The sequence below is a fragment of the Varanus komodoensis genome, unplaced genomic scaffold (assembly GCF_004798865.1).
Source record: "Varanus komodoensis strain SLA01 unplaced genomic scaffold, ASM479886v1 scaffold3, whole genome shotgun sequence".
Lineage (NCBI taxonomy): Eukaryota > Metazoa > Chordata > Lepidosauria > Squamata > Varanidae > Varanus > Varanus komodoensis.
In genome coordinates, this window is record NW_025335761.1 from 18,221,172 (window position 1) to 18,245,057 (window position 23,886).

The following is a 23,886-nucleotide window of genomic DNA, read 5'->3' on the forward strand; positions in this document are numbered from 1 at the left end:
CAAAAGTTCTCAAACGCATCACCAGGCCTAGCAACAGATGAACTCTTTTTCTGCCTGTCAACATGACCAGGCAGACAAGACTGGCTGGTACAGAGCAGGGCTTTTCCTGTGATAACTGATCCCTAAGGAGGCCCACCACACCTATCTTAGTGCAATTAAAGATGTAGTAATTTAGGACAAAGCAAGCAAGTCAATTCTAGCCTTCACACCAGTTGTATTGGGTGCCTTAACCTTTCAAGGCTCAATGGTTGACAAGAAGGCTGCTCACATAATGACTTTAAGAAGGTGTACCACTCCTGCCTCTCATTAGGAATTCAGTTTTCAAGCTTTTTACCATTTTCTTGGACTGATGCATTTGTTTCAAGCTCCTCCCATGGCTGCCACACCAGTTCTTCCTTGGCTTTGTCGAAGGCTGCCAGGGATCGATCTTTAAGAGGCGGGATTTCTGCTTGAAACCGAGGCCCTACATTGATCCGTCTATTTAAAAAAATAAAAAAGGGCGTTATGAAAGAGCTTCACCCTGAAACACTTAGGAGATACAAGTTACCAAGACCAACTAACTGTTCCTTTGAAACAAATTATAGCTGAATTGGTGGCACAGGTTGGATAGTTACCCATTTCTCTAGCTACCTGCACTGCTTACAATTGCAAGTCTGCTTACTTAGAAGTTACAGTGCAGAGAAACCAAGTAAGTCTCTCTCTCTCTGATTGATTGGATTTTTATCCTGCACCATTAGCCAGAGGACTTCCTGAGCAGGATATTTTTCACATACTCTTTTCCCATTCCTTAAGTCAGGCTTCTCCAACATGATGCCCTCCAGATGTACTGGACTGCAGCTTCCATAAGAAATTATGGGATCTGCACTCCCAAGGCACTCCCTAACTTAAAAGGTTTGGACAAGCATCAGCCTAAGCTACTTCACAAGGCTGTTGCAGGTAAGAGTTCCCTGAAGGAACAAATGACACACAAAGACTTTAAATAACTTGATTCAGACGTATAAAATAAAACTCATAGGGGAAAAATGTTTCTTTTTAATTGCCATATTAAAAATATATTTACAGTGTGCCTGAAATCTACCATCTACAGTACATGCGACTCATGCTGTTTCAGGACTAGGGTGAAGGCCTGAGACTTTAAGGCTACAATCTTATGTGTGTTAATTGGAAGCAAGATGTACTGAAATGAATGGAAGGAATTTGAAGGAAATCTGGGTGACAACATGTTGGCTACAATCCTCAACACAGTTACTTTTCAAGATGTCCCCATTCAAGTCACTGGAACTTATCTCAGAAAACTCATCCTTCAGATAATGTTGTAAGAACAACTGGCATTATGAACTGCTGGAACTAAACACCAGAAATAACAAATATTGTGAAATAACAGACAAGGAAGTACAAGTCTGTATCTTGCTAGGGAACTTTAAACTAATATCCTTCATCATTGCCAACATTTGTTATGAAGATATATACCTCCACTATACACAGAGGTTTGTTATAGAGCCTTGCCTCGAAGTACAGGAAACCTCATGCTTTGCAGCCCTATTAAGATGCATATGTAAACTTGGCAACTAATTAAAATTTTGTGAGACCAGATGGTGCAAACAAATGATTTCCAGGAAGTAACTTCTCTGCTCTGCTCCACATTGCACCTCTTGACTGGAGGGCAGTGGTATTGAATGCTGTAGCAAGAACAAGCCTGACTCTGCTCACCCTTAGGCCAGGCAATGCAGAACTGACTACACACTTCCATTCCTATGAAAAGGTGGCTGGGAAGGCTCAGCAGCTTCTACTGCCAAGAGCAACATGCCTGTTGTCTCACCTGACTATACCTGGTTTGTGATCCAGGTGCTTAGAGGATGAAAGCCACAGAGACAGTAGTATTCTCACAAAATGCTTTATACAAGTGATCAACTGAAGAGTCATAAGAGCACAGCCTTCCCCAGCTTCATGTTCTCTAGCTGCTTTGGACTTTATTAGCCTCAGCTAGCACAGCCAAAGGTCAGGAATCCTGCAAACTGTAGTCCAAAAGCATCTGGTGGGAGCCAAGATAGGGAAAGGCTGCCATAGAGTAGGCATAACAGCTTATGCAGGCTGGGCTATTTAAGGCTTTTGTTTAGAAGATATCAGTGAAAATTAAACTGGCTTTTCAGGCTTAGAGGACCATGTTGCTTGCTAAATTATTTAAAGTTTAGGGATGGGAAAATGGGAACAACAAAGCATATATTCTGCCCTAAATTAATTTATTCAAACAAGGAGGAAGGCAAAAGAACATAGTACAATGTGATGTGAAAACTGTTGTTACCCATTCAAAATAATAAAACTTGTGAACAGATTAGTGGACCTTTAACTTTTTTCCATGGTAAAAAATTTAAGTTTCACTTATATGAATGTTTCAGATTCTGTTCATCTTGCCTCTTCAATGGAACGTTTCAGACTAAGACTTGTAAGCTAAGGAAGGGAAGTATGCAGATGCCAATGTCAGGGAGAGTAACCAGAGGAAGAAGCAAAGTCCTTGGCTCCAGTACTACCTGGGAGAAAGCCACACATTCTGAGTTGGTTGACTCTGACTCCTCTTGGTGACTTTCTCACTCTAGTGGACAGGAAGGGACACTCTGGCATTTCAATTAAGTCATTGCACTGTATGTATTTTCAACAGAATACTTACGGTTCAATGCTGACAGGAGTACATTCTCCCATCACCGAAAGGACAGGAGGAGTGACTTCTGCACTGTCTGCAAGTGAAAATAATACAATTAATTCATGATCTTCCACTGAAAGGTTTATTGATGCCACACTATTTTAATTAATTATTTTTTGCAACAAAAACTCTCATGTATTTTTTTCTATTTTCTCATATCCTTTCAAATGCAGCTATTCCATACCGTTGTAACAACTCCTTCCAATTTAGGAAGCAATCACAACATGAGCAGAGGGCAAGTACCTCAGCCTGAATGAACACTGCCCCCAGCTTATGAGTATTATCCACAATAATAATTTCCTTCTTCTAGCCCCAAATGAACAATGAGCAAACACTTACTGGATCTGAGCAGCGTCCTGTGTGCACTTTTAGGAGTCATGGGGGGTGGAACTGAGTTACCACTAGCAGAAAGGATAGCGTTGAAATAAAGTCCTGAACCCTCTCGCACTGGGCTGAGTATTGGTGGGGGAGTATAAGGAGGTAGCTCAAAGTTTCTGTCAGAAGGGTGATCTGCCAAGCGGACAGGCGAACGTAAGTGGCTCTGATATGGCGTAATATTGGAATAGACTGGCGGAGCAATAAACGTGCCAGCTTTGGGTGGTATGAAGAGAGGCTCTGGTCTGGGTCGTTGCTTTGGTTTCCGTGCAAAACCTTCCACTTCTTCTTTTGAGGCAGTTTCTTCATGCTAAAAAAGAAACAAGTTTTGTTTCAGACCATTCCTAGTACTCTATGATGACGAGGATGATGGTGATCCGACAACTCATGATCCCCCAATTCAAATTTGTATCCAGTGGTGAACCTGCACTTACAGAAGGCTGTTCAAACCTATCCCCACTCCAACAGGGCTTTGGAGTGGGGAGAGAAGCAACTTGCAGAACTCCTGTGTCTCCTGAACCCCCAAGCACACCATCCTTCTACAGTGCTTCAAGAGGTCTCTGAACATGCTAGGGCAGATTTGCAGGGGCACAGGCTACTGTGAAAGTCACCTCCACCTGCTTCTCTTCATAGAAGCCTCCACTGGATCAGAGCACCTTCACAAAACAGAGGGGCTGAAGTGAATACAGCCCATGAATGCTACGACAAATTCAACAGAAACTACAGAGATGCTCGGCCTGCTTTTATTATTCTAATAACACTGCATTTATATCTTGCCCTTTTTCCTCGTTGTGAGGAATCAAGGAAGCTTACATAGTGCTCTTTTGTCCTCACACCAGCAACAACTAGGTTAGGCTGAGAGTGAGTGAGAGTGAAAGTCATCCAGTGAGTTTCATGGCCATGTGAGGACCAGAAAACAGATCTCCAGGGTCCTCAATCCAACTTTCTAACCACCATGTCAAACTGGCCCTCCATGCCACAGTGGCTTTAACTTATTCTAAACTTTTTAAAAAGCCTGTAAGGGTATTGTTTTGCTATGTGTATAATAATGTACATGGCACCTTAAAGCAAAGAAAAAAGGATGAGGGGAGAAGGTGGCTGAAGAATGCAGGCTCCAGCTATATTCAAAATATTGCACGCAATTGAAGAAGGGAACACAAGACAAGTTAAACGGCTCTGACTAACCACCACTGGTACCTCTTGGCTTTTGCCATTCTGGAGAAGAACAGAGCCCTTTAACTTTATGACTTGCTCACTGCTACAGCAAATGTCAGTAGTCTTGAGAAATGACAAAACAGGCATTGCCTCAGTGATGCAAAATGATGCAACCGTCATGGAACCTGCATCCTGTTATCATTTATCTAGCGAATAAATTAGATTTTCCTGCCAATGCTAAGTAAACAGCTGAGGAAAGAAAGATTGGCTATAGGATTATCATGTACAATGTCCACATAGGAAAGGCCTTTGTGCAGGAAGAAACCTTAAAGAACAAAGGTCAACCATGGTGTGCCTTATGTATAACCATAAGTATTTCATGTTAATGGTTTCTTTCTGTACAGAAGTGCATTCCTACTCTCAAAAGTTTAACATTTGATAGTGATTCCAAGAGCCTGTGAAAAAGGTTAATGGCTTGTATAATTAAAGAATATTCTACAGATCCATGATGTAATCATTGTCACTATATCAAATGAAAACTGATCAATATGTCAAATACCAAAGAGAGCTTTCCTTTGATCTAGCTTGCTTCCTGTTGTCCACTGACAAACCAGCCAGGGAGGGCAGCTCTGCATAAAAATATTAGAAATTGACCCAGATGGCATAATATGCTCGTTTAATCCCCAACGAGCTGTACATACTATTATGACTATGCAACCCCCAGTTAGGTTAACCAGGTGATGGCTATGCATTGCAAACTTGGATACTATGGATTGGTTGAAAGTTAAACAACCCTCATAAAACCGTCTATTACGACAATGGGTTATGTGAGAGTTATTTAACTCTCAAATAACCCATGGTTGCCTGGTTGTTTATTTTTACTTATTGCCTTTCTCTATTGCCCCATAAACCTCTCTGGGCTGTCTGCTATTATAAAAATTTTATATACTGTACAATCAATAAATGTTCACATTAAATAATAATAAAACCATAAAAGGTCAACACAGCAATTATAGTAAGTTAACTCTTGGGCACAGAAGCAGATAATCAGTATTTAAAACTAACTATTAAAATAACTGGAAAATAAAAAGAGTTTCACCTGATGCCGAAAAAAAAGGCAAGGATGGTGCTAGGCGTACCTCTCTGGGAAGCATGTTCCAGAGATAGGGTACCACTTCTAAAAAGGCCCTTCCCCTGGATGCCACCCCCTCCCCCATTACTTCTTTAGGGAGGGGTTCCCTAAGAAGGACCTCATGGATGATCTTAAAGGTCAGGCAGGAACATATGCAACAAGCCAAAGCTGATAAAAGGTGCTCCTAGCCACAGAGTCCCCTTGCGATTCCAGCGACAATTCCAGATCTAAGAGCACCCATATGTATGTATGCATGTATAACATGCAACCCTCAGACCAAGGAGGATGCATATATGAAATGGTGCTGGCATGTACCATAGCTCACCAGAGATTAAACAACCACAAACACTTTGCAAATTATCCACTATACAACTGAAAAGTCTTGCAACCTTTTAAAGTTGCAAGACTAAAATATACTCTGGGGCCTCAAAAAAAGACCTGTGTGTTCACGAACTATACCAAGGTGGTACCCAAGGCAGAATCCACAAACCTACTCCAAGTATGGAGATTCCTAGAGTACTAAGTAACCTTGACTGCTGCCTGCAGCTAAACCACAAATTTAACTAGCCTGCAGAACAACATGGCCTTGCTGTGTGTTACCAGCACAGAACAACACAAGTATCCTGAATAAGCAAACCACAGAAAGTGAGCACAAGTGAGACAAACAGAGGAAGATTCCCTCTGCTAGCCAAGAGGATTAATTTCTGCCCCTGGGGCAGTAGCTTATTCTGCCCATGTGTGAGCAACTGCTTGTGCAATGGGGATTTTGTGATTCTGCATGCAATGTGAAATGAGTGAAAGTGCTTGTCTCCTAGAACAGGCCAAATCAGCAGAGCTCACACTAGGGAGTTCCACTGACCTGCAACTCTCAGGGGTTACCTTAAAAGCGCAAATCCCCACTGAGCAAGCAGTTGCTCCACTGGGGCAAAAGAAACAGGGGAGACACGGCAGAAGGATTCCAACACAGGCCTACCTGAGCTGCCAGGTCCATGTTCAGGTTGCGATTCGACCTCCGCCGGGTGACTATAACAGACGGCTTGCTGTCAGAGACACCGCGGTCATGCGTCATGAACTGCTGCTGCAGCTTTCCATCCTCACTCTTCTCCCTTCCAAGATCTTGAACGTCCAGCCTCCTCACTGGCACAGACACTGGAATGATGAGAGGCAACAGACTGCTGTCCTCCCGGGCTCTCTTTGGGGCTGGTGAAGAACTGGCAAACTCCACTACACTTTTTGCTGCTGCCGCTGCTGGGACCTCACTTGTGCTCTTTTCTTCTGACCTTTCAGGTTCCTTGGTACAAAAAGACCATGTGTGAATTAAGATACCTGAAACATATCATACTTTACACAGGGAAAAATTAGGGCAGCTAGGAGACTGAAAACCCACCAGTTAAATGTAGCACAAATATTGACTGTTTTAAGGGTGCGATCCTATGGTACCTACTCATTGTCTGAGGGGGTCATAGGTTCCCAGGAATTCCTCCCTTCAAGGCTAGTGCTCCAAATTCAGAAGAAGGGCTGGAGATCCAACCGTGCTTGCAGTCAGCATGGCAAGAACTGTACCCACTGCCCTCCAAAGTCAGAAGCTTGCACAGGATGATCAAAAGCCTCTGGGTTCAGAGTTTCCAAGGGCAAACTTGGTAGGACTACATCCTAAGTTGTCCAGTAGCTTAGTATAGTAGCATGAACTTTCATGGACTACAGCCCACTTCATCAGATGCTGTTAAGTGGAAATGAAAGCTCTGAGTTTGAAAAGACAGTTAAGCAGGTATATCTGCACCAAGCTTTCCATTCTCTTAGAGCAAGTTACAAACCACAAGGGAAACTAAGAGTCTTTATAACGTGCATGCAAACCGTAGTCCCTACCGAGTAACAGATTAGCACAATCATATTTATCATCTCTTGTTCTGCAATTTCACATTCCAAAAAGGCCTTTTTTTTCAATTTCTTTATAACTGCCACCCCGAATTCCTTGACTTAGGGAGGTTAAAGCATTCATTGATAGGTTTATTGAAATTTGTATGCTTGATGCCTGATTTTTGCTCATGAGCCTGTTTGGCTGATAAGTGGCTTTTGGCATTTGAGGCAGGAGATCTAACACACAGCATTTCATGATGTGCAGGTATAATGCCCTGGATGTGGTGGATGACCTATTGGGTCAACTTACATCGTCACGGGTGTTTATTAACAGACACAGTTGGCATTTAGGCTTATTGCCGTCCGGCACCTTGCGCTGAGATAAGGTTTTGTCCCTGCCCAAGAAGTGCCTCTAGCTAGCGCAGACATGCTTCCTATTATATCTTGGCATGGGTACATCTTCCAGAATGGGCTGTATTTATCTGATAACATGGTGCTAACTGTGAACTACAGGTTACCACTAAAGGCGTTAAGGTTCTTATCTTGCTGGTATAGACCACTCTATGAAAATGTCAACCCAATGTGTGGCTGTTGTGAAAAGGCAAACACTATGTTAGACGTAATTAGCAAGGGAACTGAAAATAAAGCCACTGAGATCACACTGCCCTATAGCATGAGTGCACCGTTCTGGTTATCACATCTCAAAAAAGATACTGTAGGCTTGGAAATGATGCAGAAAAGGGCAACTAAAATCATCAAGGGGTTGCAGCAACTCCCCTGTGAATGAAGTTACAACATGTTGAGATTTTAGGAAAAAATGTGAGGAGGGGGATACATTCTAGACGTGCAAACTTATGCACAATGTAGAGAAACTGCACAGGGAGTGATTCTTTTCCCACTCCCGTAATACTGGAACCCCGGATCATCCCATGAAGGTGACTGAGGGGAGATTCAGGACAGATAAGTGGAAGCACTTCTTCATACAGTGCATAGTTAACCTATGGAATACATTTTAGTGATGGTCACCAATCTGGATGGCTTTAAATGTCGGTTCAACAAACTCCTGGAGCATAAGGCTATCAGCAGTGAGCAGTCCTGATGGCTATATTCTACCTCCAGTGTCAGAGGGTACTATATCTATTTACACCAGTTACTGGGGAATGGGGGGGAGGCTGCTGTTCCACCCATATCCCAACTGTGGGTTTCACAAAGGGCAGCTGGTTGGCCGCTGTGAGAACAGAATGCTGGGCTAGCAGGACCTTTGGCCTGATCCAGCAGGGCTCTTCTTATGTTCTCATTTCTTGCAAGTGAACAAGCAATGTAACAGTTGCTAACACTTTATGCTGTTTTATACACTGGAGAGAGACAATGGATGCGGCCCTGGCCAAGAAGCACCACTTACTCCAATGTTCTGAAGAGAAGCCAGCTCCACAGCCTTTTGAGCCAGGGTCAGCAAGTTGGCTTCTTGGGAAACACGTCGCTTTCTCCTTGCGCTCTGGATGACACCCCCTCGGACCCCACAAAAGTCATTAGCTCTCTGGCCAACACCATCAGCTGCAGCCACCTGCTTCTCTGCTTCTCTGGCATGCTCATACATGCCCATTTTTTCTGCTTCATGTTGGCTCGGCTGACCCCCAGAAGTCATCTCCCCATGGTCCAGCTCTGTTCTGGTCAATTGTGAATAACCGTCCTTGTGAATGAATGCCTCAGACGGATGTTGGAATTGAATCTCTGGGTGCTGCTGTGGCTGCCAGGGATGCGGCAGCACATTACCTGGGTACCCCTCAGCCGGCTTAGACCCCAGCGACTCTTCCATGGAAGAAGCTGACAGGACCCCTTCCTTAGAGAGCCGTCGCGATCTTCTGGGGAGCGGGATCTGTGTCTGTGGTAGGACAGCCTGCGCATTGTGCTCTGTTAGGGCCTTCAGCAGCTCCTGGTTCCTCTCAGACATTGGGTGGAATTGATGGGAACCCATATGGTGCTGCAGGGGCTGGGGAGGTGCAGCCACATGAGGCTGCGCTACGGAGGCAGGCTGCTGCTGCATGCCAAAGGCTTGCACAGCAGCCTGCTGATGGTGCTGCTGCTGTGGATAAAAGTTTTCAAAGAGCTGCAACTGAGGAAGAGCTTGTTGCTTCTGCTGGGCAGTAAAGGCTGGGCTGGAGGAAGTGGGGGGCTGTTGAAAGACATGCAACAGTTCAGGAAGCCCCTGCTTCTGGCCCTGGTGGCCAAAGGCAAGCTGGAAAGGCTGCAAAGGGAGGGTCTGGTTCTGTGGCGGCGGCGGCTGCTTTTGCATTTGCTGGAACTGATTCATGTGGCCTTGCTGCCTGGCCAGGACTTGCTGTTCCAGCTGAGCTTTGACAACATCTCCATATAAGTCTAGCTGTGACACCACCATACCTTTCTCCCGGCTTCTTTTCAAGGTGTCCGGGTGGCCGTAGAAACCTGGCATACTGGCGCTGGGATGTCCCCCTTTCTGACTACCCCCATAAACCATCCCAGGATTCCATCCTCCTGGCTGGGGCTGCCAACTGGCTTCACTCTGCTCAGGCAACCGGCCTCCCATAAGGGAGTTCTGCCATTTGGCATTAGCCAACTGCTGAGGGGTCATCCTTGCCTCACCCCTCTCCTGATAGAGAGAGCTCAGCAAGGCAGCGTTGCTGGGGATCCCACTGAAGACACCCGACTTGGAAAGCTCCATGGCTTGAGAGGAAGGGACTTCCCCACCATGGCTGTAGTACTGTCCTTCTTTGAGCTGCTGCTGCTGCTGCTGGGCCTCTTTCAGCAGAACACCTTGCTCACCGAAAAAGCCAACTTGCTTCCCAGCCCTCTTGCTTGAAGACTTTGACTGAGCCTGTAGACTCATGATTCAGTCTGTCGTCCCAGGTGAAAGGGTCAGATCGACAGCCAACCCATGGCTCGTGATAGGGTACAAAGTGAAACAGATGTAAAGATAGCAAAAGGCTTTCTTCCCCTTCCACCCTAATCCATGCAGATTTCAGTCTGTTAGACTTCTCCCTTGATTCTCTGTGATGCAAAAGGATTCTGAAGTCCACTTCTTCTCAGTGCCTGAAACTGAAGGAGAGGATCAATTACAAAATAGCTTGTAAAAAACCACGATTCTTTCTGACACTAAGCTACACCATTTGCCCATTGCAGTGCATATCTGCCCATCTCCTCAATCTCCCTGCCCCATTGCCAGCACTAGTGCCCTCCCCCGATGCACAGCTTGAACAATTTTATCTAATAGATAATGCTCATGCACATTTTAGCTACATTTCAGCTTTTGTGACAATGCTCTGAAACAATACTAAGTGTTGTGAGCTGGGGTTTCCCATTTCAAACATTCAAGGCCACAGACCCTCCTTGCAAAACATTCTTTATTGACCAAAGTGGTTTCCAGATGCACAAACACCTGGAATGAAGCTCAGAGCATGCATAGAGCGGTTCACTAAACCCAATCTGGTATTCTCTTCCAGGCCACCCTGCTCTGCTGACAATGCATCATGGGACCTGTGCCTGAGAAACTCTCCCGATCCAAGTCCACTCCTGCCAACTGGTTATTCCCAGAGACTGCCTGTCCACCTGGGGAGTCTGCCCTTGAGATAAGTGACTCCACTTTTCTCATCTCCATGTTTGGGAATGGCCACATTCCCAGGCCCCCCTCCTGTCCCTCTCCTTCGTCTTCTGAATCTGATTCTTTTGGAGACCAGCCAGCAGTTCTTGAGAATGTGTGCTCAAAGCAGTCATCTTTCTCACTCCCAGCATTAAGTTTCTTCTCAACCTTTTCCCCCATCTCTGTTCACTTTCTCTATCTTCTTAAAAGATTTATAACAGTTGTTATTCCTTTCAACATATGATTTTCTGTCCTTTTCAGCGAGTACCTTATCATTCAGCTTCTCTCTTCAGTGACAATTCTTTCATAAACACATCTTTTACCATGTCAAGAGTAGAAACTACATCTGACATTTTCTCATCTTTTTTTCTCTTATCTTTTTGGTACTATTTTCCAATGAAAATTCTAATTGTTTTCCTCTTACATCCTCCTCTAAAGAACCTACCTAACACAAATTCCTGTCAAGCAGCCATTTGCAAGTAATTTATTTATTTGATTTATATCCTGATTTAAAAAAAAAAACAATGAACTCAAAGAAGCATATGTTATTCTCCTCCTCCTGCTGCTCTCAATCATATCCCCACAACAAACCAGTGAGGTAGTTTGGGCTAAGAATCTGTGACTAGCCCAAAGTCACACAGTTGACTCCATAGCTGAGTGGGGACCACAATCCAGATTGCTTGAGTCCCAGTCCCACACTCTAAACCTCTACACCACACTGTCACTCTCACTTTACCCTAATGATCTTTGATATTACAGTCTTAAGGCTGCAAGCCTATGCTTCCCTAGGAGTGTATCCCAGGGTCAAAAATGTGCTGGATTTACCTCTCTGAAGGCAAAGAGAGTTTCACTCTTGAAGAGTGAGAACCAATTTCATAAATCTTCCCTGTCCAGCTGCACAAAGGTCTGCAACCACTGTAGAGCTTCAATGATGGAGAGATTAAAGAAAGGAAAACACTGCACGACAGAAAAAGAGAGGGGAAGAATAACAACATACACTTACTGGTCTTCCAGCATACAACTGTCAACACAAAGGAAACTGGGTCCTCCAATCTCAGACCCCTCTCCTGCCCCATGTGAGGGCTCTGTTAATATCAAACTCCAGTCTGCCCACATAAAACAGAACCAAAGTGTTACCACAGAGCATAATCCTAGTAAAGAGTGATGTCAGCCCCTCTCCTGTCTGGAAAAAGCAATGGGTTCTGCTCCCTTCACCACATTTTTAGTGGCTCATGCTGTGCTTCGGAGCAGGAAGAACTTTTTGCCTCTTTAAAAGCTCAGGCAACTTAACTTCTTGTTGCACCCCTGCCAGAATCCTCTGCTCATGCCAGAGAAACAGGCAAAGTGGAGAAAGAAGTCTCTCTGTCATCCTGGGCTCTGGAACAGGCAGAACCAGTGCAAACATCTCACACGATGCCTACCTGTTCCAAAGCCGCATGCAACCGCACCACATGCCTTCTGAAGTCTCTTCTGTAAGTGCCAGAGGATTTGAGGGATAACAAGAGATGGGGGAGACCACAACAGACATGCTCCTTGATAAAGAAAAGCGAATGTTGAAGCTCAGCATCGACCCAAAGATTCTGCCCACATTCTTCAATGCACCAAGAAGTCTTTGATGGATTAGGCCCTTGGGAGACATAAGGATGGTCTTCTCCTTCTCTTCAGTCAGCAGCTGAGCTCCCAGCCCCTCCACCTGTCATGACTTGGGAATTGTGCAACACAGCAGGACCTTTTCATCACTGCACCCAGGCTTTGGAGCAACCTGCCAAGTAATGTATCTGGCCTCCCTTTGCCCTTGGTCTTCCAATACAGCTGTAAGTCATTTTGTTTCAGAGTATTTGGGACAGATGGCTAGTTTTTACTCCACTACAATTTAATCTGCCACAATTTTTTCTGCTATTGTAACCAAATATTTATATAATGTTTGATTTGAATTTGGAGGTATTTCTGACTCTTAGAATAACTAACTGTAGTGCTACTGTTTGTGAATATATCTTTTAAATTTTGCTAGCAGGTTTGGATGCTTTTTCCAACAGAAAATTAAACTATATGTTTTAAATAAAGAAACATGGCAAGAGAGATCTGCATTTTTAAAAAAGGTTGAAACAATCGGTGCTCAAAAATGCAGCAAAAATGCAATGATATTAGTTGAAAATGAACTTCAAAAACTAGTTAAAACCAAGCACAGGGTTCAGTAAGTAAAACCTTAACACTGAAAGGAAGTTCAGTCACTGAATCAATTTGAAGGCTACAACCTCAAGATGGTCTTCCAGAATGGGTGGAAGCCACGGAATATGGGTGTTATTGTCAAAACTCTCCTTCATTTTACCCCTCAGTTATAGGCTGCAACCCCACCACCTATTTTGCATCTTGGATACCAAGAAACCTCCAAAAGCCAAGCTCCTGACATGTTGATATATAACCAACCTGGTGTCCTCCAGAATTTTTGGACTACAAATCCCATAATTCTTGGCCACTGGCTATGCTGGCCAGGGATAACTGGAGAAATGTTCCAAAACATCTGGAGGTAAACAGCCCTAGCCCTGAGGTGAACAATTTTTTGGTGCCACTTATTTAGTAGCTTGACAAATGATAAGACTGCTAAAGTGTTAAATGGTAAGTACCTTAAGCCTGCCCACATTTACTCGATCCCCTCCCAAACTGAATATGCCTGCCTGAAACTTGAGACGACCAGGTATGTTGCAGAAGTATTACACGCATGCTGTGCCACTGCTGCAGGCAGAATGTTCTCTTCCCCGATGACTCAGTAGAGTGCATTGTTGCGTTACAGATAGCCCAAGTAGCTTGCTGTCTGCCACTGGCAGTGAACCTTTGCTGACCTGCACTTACATAGCATGGTTCCATTTGCCAAGATCGACTGCCTTGTTCTGGTCTCAGAAGATATAGTCAGGAGTTACCAGAATCACCAGAGAATCAGAGTCAAGTCTCACAACAGAAACTTTTAAAAACACAGCATCATAGTTGGTCTGAAAGAACAGCTTGTGAGAGGTGGTGATGAGTATGTGCACTTTTCTATGCACTATGCACAGAGAAAACATATATATGAGGTATAGTAGGGAAGTATTATGTAGGTTTTCAGAGGCTCCACAGCTTGTTTGTACATCAGAATCACCTTGTTTCCTATTTAAAATCCTAGTCAAGAAGCACTGTAGTGCCCTGTTCCTCCCTTCCCAGGAATCATATATCTATTGATTGTTATTTTTTTGTCAAACAGACTACCTTGAGTATTTCTGTGTACTGTCAGAAAAGGTTACTCTGTCTACTCTTACAGTCTAAAAATGGCAAGCTCAGCAGCTAAAGCAGGAACAGAATCTTCTGGACTACCAGAATATCACTAACCATTTTTTAAAATGTACAACAAGGCACAAAATATCTAATGGTAGGGGGAAAAGTACAGTTGCAAAGGAGCATTTATGTAGTTCAAAAATTCAAGGAATGCAAACATCGCATTATATCAGTGGGAAAAGTGACAGGTAATAACTGGAAAAGGTAAGAGAGTAGTTCAGACTCCTCTAGAAGTCCAGATGCTGACCAACTGCACCCATTTCTCCCAAATACACCCAGTCCCCCAATTATGAACATTTGAGTTAAGAACAATCCCGACCTACAAAAAGCAAATCCAGAAGTCCCACCTTATCCTTGAGTGGCAAGTGGGTGCCTGTGGACAGCAGGCAGTAAGCGGGCACCCACAGGTGGCAAGCACCAGGTGGCAAGGAGAGGAAGGGAGGGAGGGAGCAAGGGAAGGAAGGACAGAAAGGGAAAAGGTGCCGAACAGCAAAGTCAGAACTAGAAAGCAACTCCACTGGTAACCCCACCACCCCAGTAGCACAATCAAACCCTGACTTTCCAACACCAATCTGAGCTCCATCATCATCCAGTTAATGTTAGGCTTAATGTTAGCTCAAGAAATGTTACAATTTAATAATCTTACTGCTTTATTTCTATCTTTCTATCTAAACTGCTTTAAGAAGGGTACTGTATACCTACACCAATACACAATCTCTCTCTTGAATACCTGTAGTTATATCTTTATTAAAATGCTGTATTGTGTATAAGATGTTTCAGTGTATATAGAAGTGTTTACGTGTTTTACATGCTTTTTATGTATGTGATCAGACTTACACACAAATTTGACTTACAGATGATCTCAGGAACAGAATTCATTCTTAATCCAGAGACCGGGTGTACTGCCAAAGACACTCTTAGCAGACTTTACTGCTACTCTCCAAAATATTCTCCAATGTTTCAAAGATTAAAGAAATAATTCTAAAACATGAGGAGTCATTTCCTGACAAGTCATATGAGGATATCCATGTTCAGATATGAGTTACGTGATGCTGGAATTATCCAACAAGACAGAGTTGGCCAAATCAAGGCTCGAGAGTGGCATGTGACTCTCTCAGTTCACTTTATGGCTTGCAGAGGACTCAGAGCCCCCCGTTCCCCCTGCCAGTCCGGATCCCAGCATTGGCACAAGCATGAGAGCACCAAGCTCTCCTAAGGCTGCCATCCCATCCTGCTCTCTTCCTGCCCCAGCATGCTCCTGCTCACTTTAAAACGCTAACTTCAAATTTGTTATAGTGACCTCCTTCCTGAAATCTGGAGAAAGTGGGGACCAGTCACACCTCAGAAGGGCTGTTTATGTGACAGGCCCTGAAGATGGCTATCCTGTCACTGCTTGCCCTTTCTGCAGCTCCTTCGAAGGAGCTTGGTCTTCAAGTTAGAATTCTAATGAAGAATCATCAGAGCTCACTAAACTATAATTGACAGGATGCTGTCCATGACAAGTGTAAAAAAACCTCTGCTATTCTTGATTAATATAATATTCATTTTGAGTAGTTCTTGTTCTAAAGGTCCATTTCTTTGGGAAGGGCATCCACAGTTAGTGTTCTAGGTATCTATGTGTCTTATCATGTGCATTTAAAAAATCACATACCAATAGGCAAGAACATACTTTCATGAAGTCATAATACATAAATGATAATAATACACATTTGTTCATGTTTTGCAGCTCACAAATATCTGACATTTACTGTATGTGGCTCTTCTGTTCAGCGACTCTGGCCATCCCTGCAATAGAGTATTCTTAAACGAACCATTTGTGTCTCAACATATCGTCACAGCATCAACCAGTCTAACCTGCAAAATGTGGAGCTTGAATATAACACTATTCTGCACTGGTGGTGTCAATTCTACTGTTGTGAGGATTCCTCCCCACAACTTTTTGTAGGCTTCTAAATAACATGCATGGGACTATTCAACAAAGCATGTGGGTACATGCCAAGAAAAATGCACAGGTATGTCACAGTGCACAAACTACATACTACTGTAGCATTACAATCACATATTATTGTAGAGTTGCAAAATTTCCTTTTAGAAAGCCCTGGATTATCAGAGTATGTTTTATATGAGCTCAGGTCAATATCAAGAAATGAAGGCTCCATTGATATACGTAGTTTATATTGTTGTATTTATTGAATTTTGTTTGTAAGCCGTCCAGAGATGCACAGTGAGTGAACGGGTTAGAAATATCCCAAATAAATAAATATCACAAATATATGTCCTTGTAAATGGGGAAAAGGCTTAGTTTATGAATAGAAGAGATGATGAACCCCATAGAAGCTTCTGGCTATATCAAATAAGAACAGGCCCAGAAAGCAGAGGTCTGTAAAAGGCAGGGATCTCATCTACTCACTATTTACACAACGGCTTTCATAGTAATTTGAAGTCATTACTCCTGCCTAGGAATTTCCCAGTCAATAGCTATGTACACGTGCAAATTTCTGAGCGGACAGCTCTCTGTTCTTCTGGAAGCAGCATGAAAAGCATTTGGTGCCCAAAGGAGCCTTTTGATACTGGGCAATATGTACCAGATAAAAGGAGAAAGATGAGGGAAAGTACTTCAACGCTTGGCTGCATGAGGGCAAAAAAGAAAGGTGACAGCAAGGATCAAAAGTCTTGTTTCATCTTCAAGACAGTATCATACTCAGAAATTGAGAGTTATATGTAGAACAGTTGAGAACATCTGGAATCACTGAAAATACCAACTCCATACACAAACGATTGCAAACTGTTTACTGGACAAGGATATAAAGAAATCAGGATCATGTCAGAACGAAATTGTTTATTTGTCAGTAACTACACGCATCTATGGTGCTCACAAAAATATTATTGCGACCACTCAGAATGGAAGACCTACAGATTATAGGTGATACAAGCAAAGGGGACAGGATGAAGGCCACAATAAAGCGTCTATTTAAAACCTAAAAGAAATGTTAACATTAGGATCACAGTAAGAAGGCTACAGATCACAACAGTTTGCATTATAAACAGGTAAGATTAAGATCTGCCATGGGGTGTGAAGGTTTTTCTTTTGGTAGTAAATTCTGTTAGGCAGGTCTCATTTCCAAAGTATGATGAGGATGTGGAGGTGGCCAATGGGTTCTTCCCCGCCTTGTGAATGGTCTCCCCTCCCATAGTAATCAGTGGCACTTAACTTTAATATGTGTGTGAAACATTTAGCTAATTAAGATTAATGTCAACTATACTCACCAATGACTAGCTAAAACAACCTGGTCTTGGCATCTTTCCAACACATTAAGAGCCATGTGAGGCTTTCCTGAAAGCTATAGCATATCTGTAACTGCCTATTTTCCGGAGCATGAATGAAATAATGTGCAAAAAGCTTCCTTGTATAAAAGCAGCAAAAAGGAGGAGAGAGAAGAATCTTTAAACAGATTAATTCAACATTATCTGTGACTCCATCTCAAAATATGGTAAGGATACAGTTCTACCTGTACCATGACTAAATACAGAACTGAGTATTTTAAAAAAGAAATCAAGCCCTCCAATGCATACCCACTGAGGAGTCAAGTGATATAGAAATATTTCAAGAGAATATAAATGAAACAACTGCAGTATTGCTATATCATTTAGGCATAAAATGGAATACTTTATTTACCTATTATGCTTGAATGATCAATGGATAGGAGTCTAATGATCCACAGATATCGAGTCATTTGTAGTGTATCAATGAAAAAGTCAGAGCCACCAGCTCCTCCCAAAAATGCTTAGGGAAAACTCTAACTCATCAAAGGCAAACAGATAAATGGTTATTTATGAGGTTGCAAGTGCCAAACTTCTTCACACCCTCTCAAAATGAATGTTTTTTTTTTCTCAATAACTATTTTATCCTATTTAGACAGCTCCAAACCAAGGGTGGAAAGGGACGAGTCATGAAGCAAGCACATGGGCTTTCTGCAATCTCTACCTTTGAAACCAACTGTACTTCCTTGCATGTGGATTATGGGCTTGCCATTCACTGACTCACTTCCTCATCCATTTACACTTACTGTTCTTGCTCCCTGCCTCTCCACACTGGCTGCTAGCAGTGGAATCTCCTGCAATCCAGCATTACAGAGCTAGGGCGTTCCTTCACCAAGGATAAAATGCTCTCGGCTCATTTTTCCACTCCCCTCTGGATGACACAAAAATATCTACAAGGGAGAAACAAGAAACCTAAGGAAATGGGAAAATGCTGCCTTAAAATTGCAACGGATATGCTTTCTACTTATATTTGAAACTCTTAACAGGAGAAAGCACTACCGCAAAACCATTCATCGCTCAGAGGCCCTGAAAGGACTCCACGGGTGCAAAGGTAACAGGCTTGTGGACGATTATTCACTATTTGCTGTTTTGTGGTACTGCTAAAAGTAGTAAATATTGTCCATTTAAGTGCATCAAGGAAGCTACTTAAAATATCTCAGTGCTAGGCCAGTCACCTGCCAAAATAAAACAATTAATTTCTCAGGAGAAAGGCAAATCAGTTCTCCAACACAGTATGAAGAAAAGCATAACCAGTCTTTTGTCAATTCATTCACTTAAACCACATCTTTTTTCTTTATCTCCACTCACTCTCTCACTTGGAATTTGTATACAAAAATTCTTCTCTGAATTGACCTACATTTCCCCTCTAGCAATGGGATACATTTCAATGCTACATTCTCCTCCCATCACCAGAGAACAGCTTTTTTATGATTATAGGATTTCATTTCTAAAGCTTTAGTCAAATCAAAACTCTATCATAAATCATCTTTGAAACACTCACACAGTGACAAACCAGCCACCGACAGGATCCCACAAGCTGTATATGAGTATATCAGCACCTCCTGCTTAAGTAACCAGATATGCAGAGGTTCACACCTTCTGATACTGAAAGAAGTATATAATCATGAGAACTAGTAACAGCCACTGCTAGATTCTCCATTTATTTGCCCAACCCCTCTTTAAAACTCTTCAATCTGGTGGCCATCACTCTATCTTATGAAAGTGACTTCCATAAAGTTTATACACTGTGTGAAGAAGTACTTCCTTTATCTGTCCTGAATTTCCCACTAACCTGTTTCATGGGATGACCCTGGGTTCTAGTATTATGAGAGAGGGAGAAAAATGTCTCCCTATCCACTTTCTTCACAGCATACATAATTATTTACATTTCTCTCACTTGTCTCCCCTTCCTCACATTTTTTCCAAGTTAAACCATCTTAGCTGTTGAAACCTTTCCACACAGGATAAAGGAGGTTCAACCTCTTCAGTTGTACTTTACTGCACTTTTCCCAATTTGACAATATTCTTTTTAAAGTGTGATAACCAGAACTGTACGCAGTACTCTAACTGCAGTCACTCCATAGATTTGTATAAGAGCAGTATAATTTTGCCAGTTTTATTTTCAGGTCCTTTCCTAACTATGCCTAACACAGTGTTTGCCTTTTCCACAGCAGCCGTACCCTAGGTCAACATTTTCCTTGAGCTCTGCTCACCGCAACCCCAAGGTCCCCTTCCTAGTCAGTCACTGCTAGCTCAGATTCTATTTGCTTATAGTTGAAGTTGGAATGTTTCCCCACAATGTATATCACAGTTTATTTCTGTACAAAAATATGAATACAAGTAGACAGATAAACAAGTGAGAAGAACAGCTTAGATCAAATAAGAAAAACACTGAGCAGTTTCCACTGCCGTGCCAACCCTGCTAGCAGCTGACATAACTGGAAGCTGTTTCAGAAGCAAACAGAAAGGATGGAAACACTGATTTCTGGGATGAGACAGTTCAGTGGTGCGTCCCCCATGGCTTGCGCAGAATGCATGGCTGTGCAGGCTAATAAAACTATTCTTGACCAAGGAACTTGAGGGTTCCGTTCAATGTGGTTGCCTGTAATGCTCCCAACTTGGAGGATTTCAGGCATCTAGCTGGAGGCTGGAGGCGGGGGGGGGGGGGGGGGGGGGGGGGGTGGAGGCAAGGACTGTCCACACTTCTGTCGCCCTGCAAGTCTGGCCATCTGTGTCTTTTGGCCCTGCTTGTGGGGCTGAGGCATTGCCAGGTTCTTCGTATCCAGGCAGAGCCTCTCTCCTACCCCACCCCACCCCACCCCACCCCAGCTCCAAACTCAACTTCAGAGCCACAGCCGGTGCAGAAAAAACAATACCAGTTGCAAGAGGACAGGGAGGGTGCACCATAGTCAGAGTCCTGGACTCTAAACAATCCCTGATAGTCAAAGGATTACAATTGCCCTGACTTATCTACAAGACTGTAATGAAATCCACTAGGATTAATTTAATCTCCCATACCTTCTCTGTCCCCTTTTTAAAAACATCAACACTAGCATTTGGTTAAAATGCCTTGATTGCTTTAACATGAACAATGTGCCCCATCAATCATTCCAAGGAAGGAGATTGGATTCATCCCATGAGACCAGTATTGACTGGAAGAAGTCACTTTCTACTCATTTCCAATTTCAGGAAACATTCTATTTAGCCATTACCAGTTTTAAGCTCAATACTATTTTAGAGACTAGATGTAAAACATTTAAGTCTTTGCAACATCAAATTATGTACCAGACCATAATCTGCCATTTGCCAATTAGTTCTGCCAATGTCAATAGTGTTAAAAACAATTCTAGGTTGGGGTTTTTGGATTTTAGTTTCTGTTTTTATATTCAGAGCTAACGGCTGTGAATAAAGAATCATGACACAATTCGTTAGTATATGAATGTCAAATGATGTAACTAATGTCACACAGTAATTGTGAGAAGAGGTTATAGCTCAGAAGTTGAGGACATGCTTTGCATGCAGAACATCCCAAGTTCAACACCTGACATCTCCAGTTCAGTTGATCTCAAGAAGCAAAATATGCACCCAAGACGTTTGTCTCATTCAAATATAATACCAAAACATGGTTTGATGTTACATTAATAAGACACTGAGAACCTTGGACTCAGGACAGCAGACCAGTTTGAAAGTTTTTGTTTTACAATGTCAATTCAGATTTTTAAAAATCTGATGTATTGAACTACTTAAGTGTAAACCACAAGCCCTAGATCAGATAAAAAATGGATTTAATTTACGGTAAAATACAAGTTAATACTTCCAAACTCCTCTCAGCGACACAGAAAAAGAGAGTGAGGAAGAGTGCATAATGACTCATTTACATAGTGTTTTACTATGGTTTTGCCCAGAACTAGACATGTGGTCTTCCAGGTGTTTTAAAACCATTTTCATTTCTCTTACCATTGGCTATGCTTGTGGGGGGCTGATGGGAGCTGCAGGACAAAACAGGCCCTTTTAGAAGGGCCAAAGCATTATAGTTTAACGTTATGTCTGAACACTGACACTGATCTGCTGCCAATTATTGACAAAGGAAAGAGCAAGGCAGCTTCATGTATGTACAGGAGGCTCAAAAGTAAAACAGTTACTTGTTGAACAAAGCAAATGTATGTACATATGTAAACACAGACACTTCCTGTAGAAGACATTGTTTTTAACTGCCCTTATTTAACACACAGTGTGGGAAACATTTGTGCATACCCAATTTCTATAGCCTAAAGATACACCCAAGGCCTTAAAAAATAACTGAGACAAAGTTTTCACTAAAAAACAAAAACAAAAAACCAGATCCTGCATGTCATCAGACGAAGCCCCAACATTCACAGATGCTTAAGTTGGGGAAGCGATATGAATTAATCATTCCAGGTAGTACAATATATATATATATATATTTTTTTTAAAGGAGGATGCTGTGGTCTTAGCTTCTCAAGTAAAGGCAGTTAGAATTTGAAGAAGCGAAACAAAAAACCATGACATGTTTTACAGAACATCCAAAAAGGTCCCATTTGACTATGAAAAATTTCCTGAAGGCATTACTGTAAAAAGGACATCTGCCTGATATTATAGGCAAAACCATAGGAAAGGAAAATGAAGTCTAGTTCATAAACAGATTTTAACTTTAGCTCCATTATTGTCCCAAATTTTAATAATGGTATAAACACTATCTGCTTGTGCATTGTTGTGATCAAGATTTGATACATGGCATTAACCAGATAGCCTTGGGAAAGGTCATAAGAAAACATTTTTCTGTTCTTGTCTCATGGAAGTTCATCTGCATCATGAAATTGCCATCTATTCTGACAGATACTGCTGAGAGCTATGGAAGTGAGTTGGAGGTAACCCCGTGCATGTATGCATTCACTAAAACCTGGTAGAATTTACAGCACATCCTCCTATCTCCAACCCTGCCTCTAACCACCAGGTCACATCAATCCAATTAATGAAATTCAACCAATTCAAGCCTTGTGAATAGCAAGCATGATTAAAATTCCTGCAGACTGCCTGCTGCAACCAGCCCTTTTCCTCCCACTCACCACCCACTGCTTCTTAGAGTGGGAAATAACAGCAGAACAGCATTCCAACACACTGGAGGTTTGAGTGAGGAACAAATACAAGCCAGCTGCCCCCTCCCCAATATTCTGCATTGTACACAAAAGGAAGAACAGGACAATAAAAAGCTGGAGGAAAGAATAGCAGCTAGCTCCAAAGAAGATAAGGGGAGAAATATTTGTTATTTTAATCAGCAGTTAAGAACTTCAACCATCCTGAACTCTGTTTCTCCTTTTGTCCATAGGCAGTAAGTATGCACTGAACCACTGCCAGGATCCAGTAATGAATAGGATGAGTGCCAAAAACCTAAAGCAGAATCCCGACAGGATGGAATCTGTGTGGGATTCTTAGATTCAAGAGATTAATGTTCAGCCTGTTCATGAAAGAGCAGAAACACAGTCAAGAAGTGTTTCTTGATCTAAACCTGCCAACTGTGGGGGCCGCACTGGCACAAAGTGCTGTCTCTCACCTTGGTGCAACAATTGCAGCTGTTCCTGTACAGACTGATCCACGCTTTGGTAACCTCCTGGCTGGATTAGTGTAGTGCAATACATATGGCATTGCCCCGAAGACAACTGATGAACAAGTCATCACGCCTCGACTACTAGAATTCTAACATGCTCAACCAAGTAGAGTGCTATTGCTCCCAAACTGAAAGACCTACCTTGGCTGTCTATCTACATCCACACCTAATTCAATGTACTAGTACTTAATTCTCAGATGCTAAACAGATTAGGACCCAAATATCTAAAGAACACCTTCTTCCAATGCTAGCCTCCGCATGTCTTCGACTGAAGCCATTCCCCGTGTGCCCTCCTTAGCAAAAGGTATGTTATGCACGCATGCACACATATATTTATGTGGCAGTGTCCTAACTATAGGATGCCTTCCCCAAAGAAGTACAGATGGTAACCTCCATTAACACATATTTGCCCTGCTTTTTTTAAAGGGTAATGTTTCCTCAATTTGTTTTCATTTATATAGTCTGTTGTTACTATTCAGTGTGTAATTTCAAGAAGCATGTTGTCTTATTCCAACTGTATTTTGTCTGAAAAATGTTTATGCATGCAGAAGACCGTCCAGGAGTCCATTAGATAAAGAGTGGTTTAGAAATATTTTAAATACATAACTTAAAATAATTTAGATAGTCTAACTGCAAACAAAGAAAATACCACTTAGCGCCCAGGAAAACATAACACAAGCCAAGCTCAAGTTAGGAAATGGCGCCACTACAGTGTAGGCCAACCAGTCTGCAGGATGCTAGCTGGGAGCTGTGGCCCAAGACATCTGGAGAGTGGGGTAGACCAAGGGAGATCTGCAGTCCAG

The 23,886-nt window shown here is 42.6% G+C and overlaps 1 protein-coding gene across 9 annotated transcripts in view; it reads right to left on the reverse strand.

Annotated features, from left to right (window-relative positions):
• Positions 1-23,886, reverse strand: part of MIDEAS (mitotic deacetylase associated SANT domain protein) — a 71,553-nt gene that overhangs the window by 12,059 nt on the left and 35,608 nt on the right. For 8 of the 9 annotated variants that reach the window (XM_044435876.1, XM_044435875.1, XM_044435874.1 and 5 more), the window contains 5 exons: positions 8,620-10,289; positions 6,334-6,651; positions 3,038-3,383; positions 2,666-2,732; positions 335-477 (listed from right to left, as the gene is read on the reverse strand). In XM_044435876.1, the coding sequence (XP_044291811.1) occupies positions 335-477; positions 2,666-2,732; positions 3,038-3,383; positions 6,334-6,651; positions 8,620-10,080 (2,335 nt within the window). In that variant the 5' untranslated portion in view covers positions 10,081-10,289. Of the gene's footprint in view, positions 1-334; positions 478-2,665; positions 2,733-3,037; positions 3,384-6,333; positions 6,652-8,619; positions 10,290-12,251; positions 12,363-23,886 lie in introns of those variants that run through there. The other variant, XM_044435872.1, reaches the window with a different exon arrangement.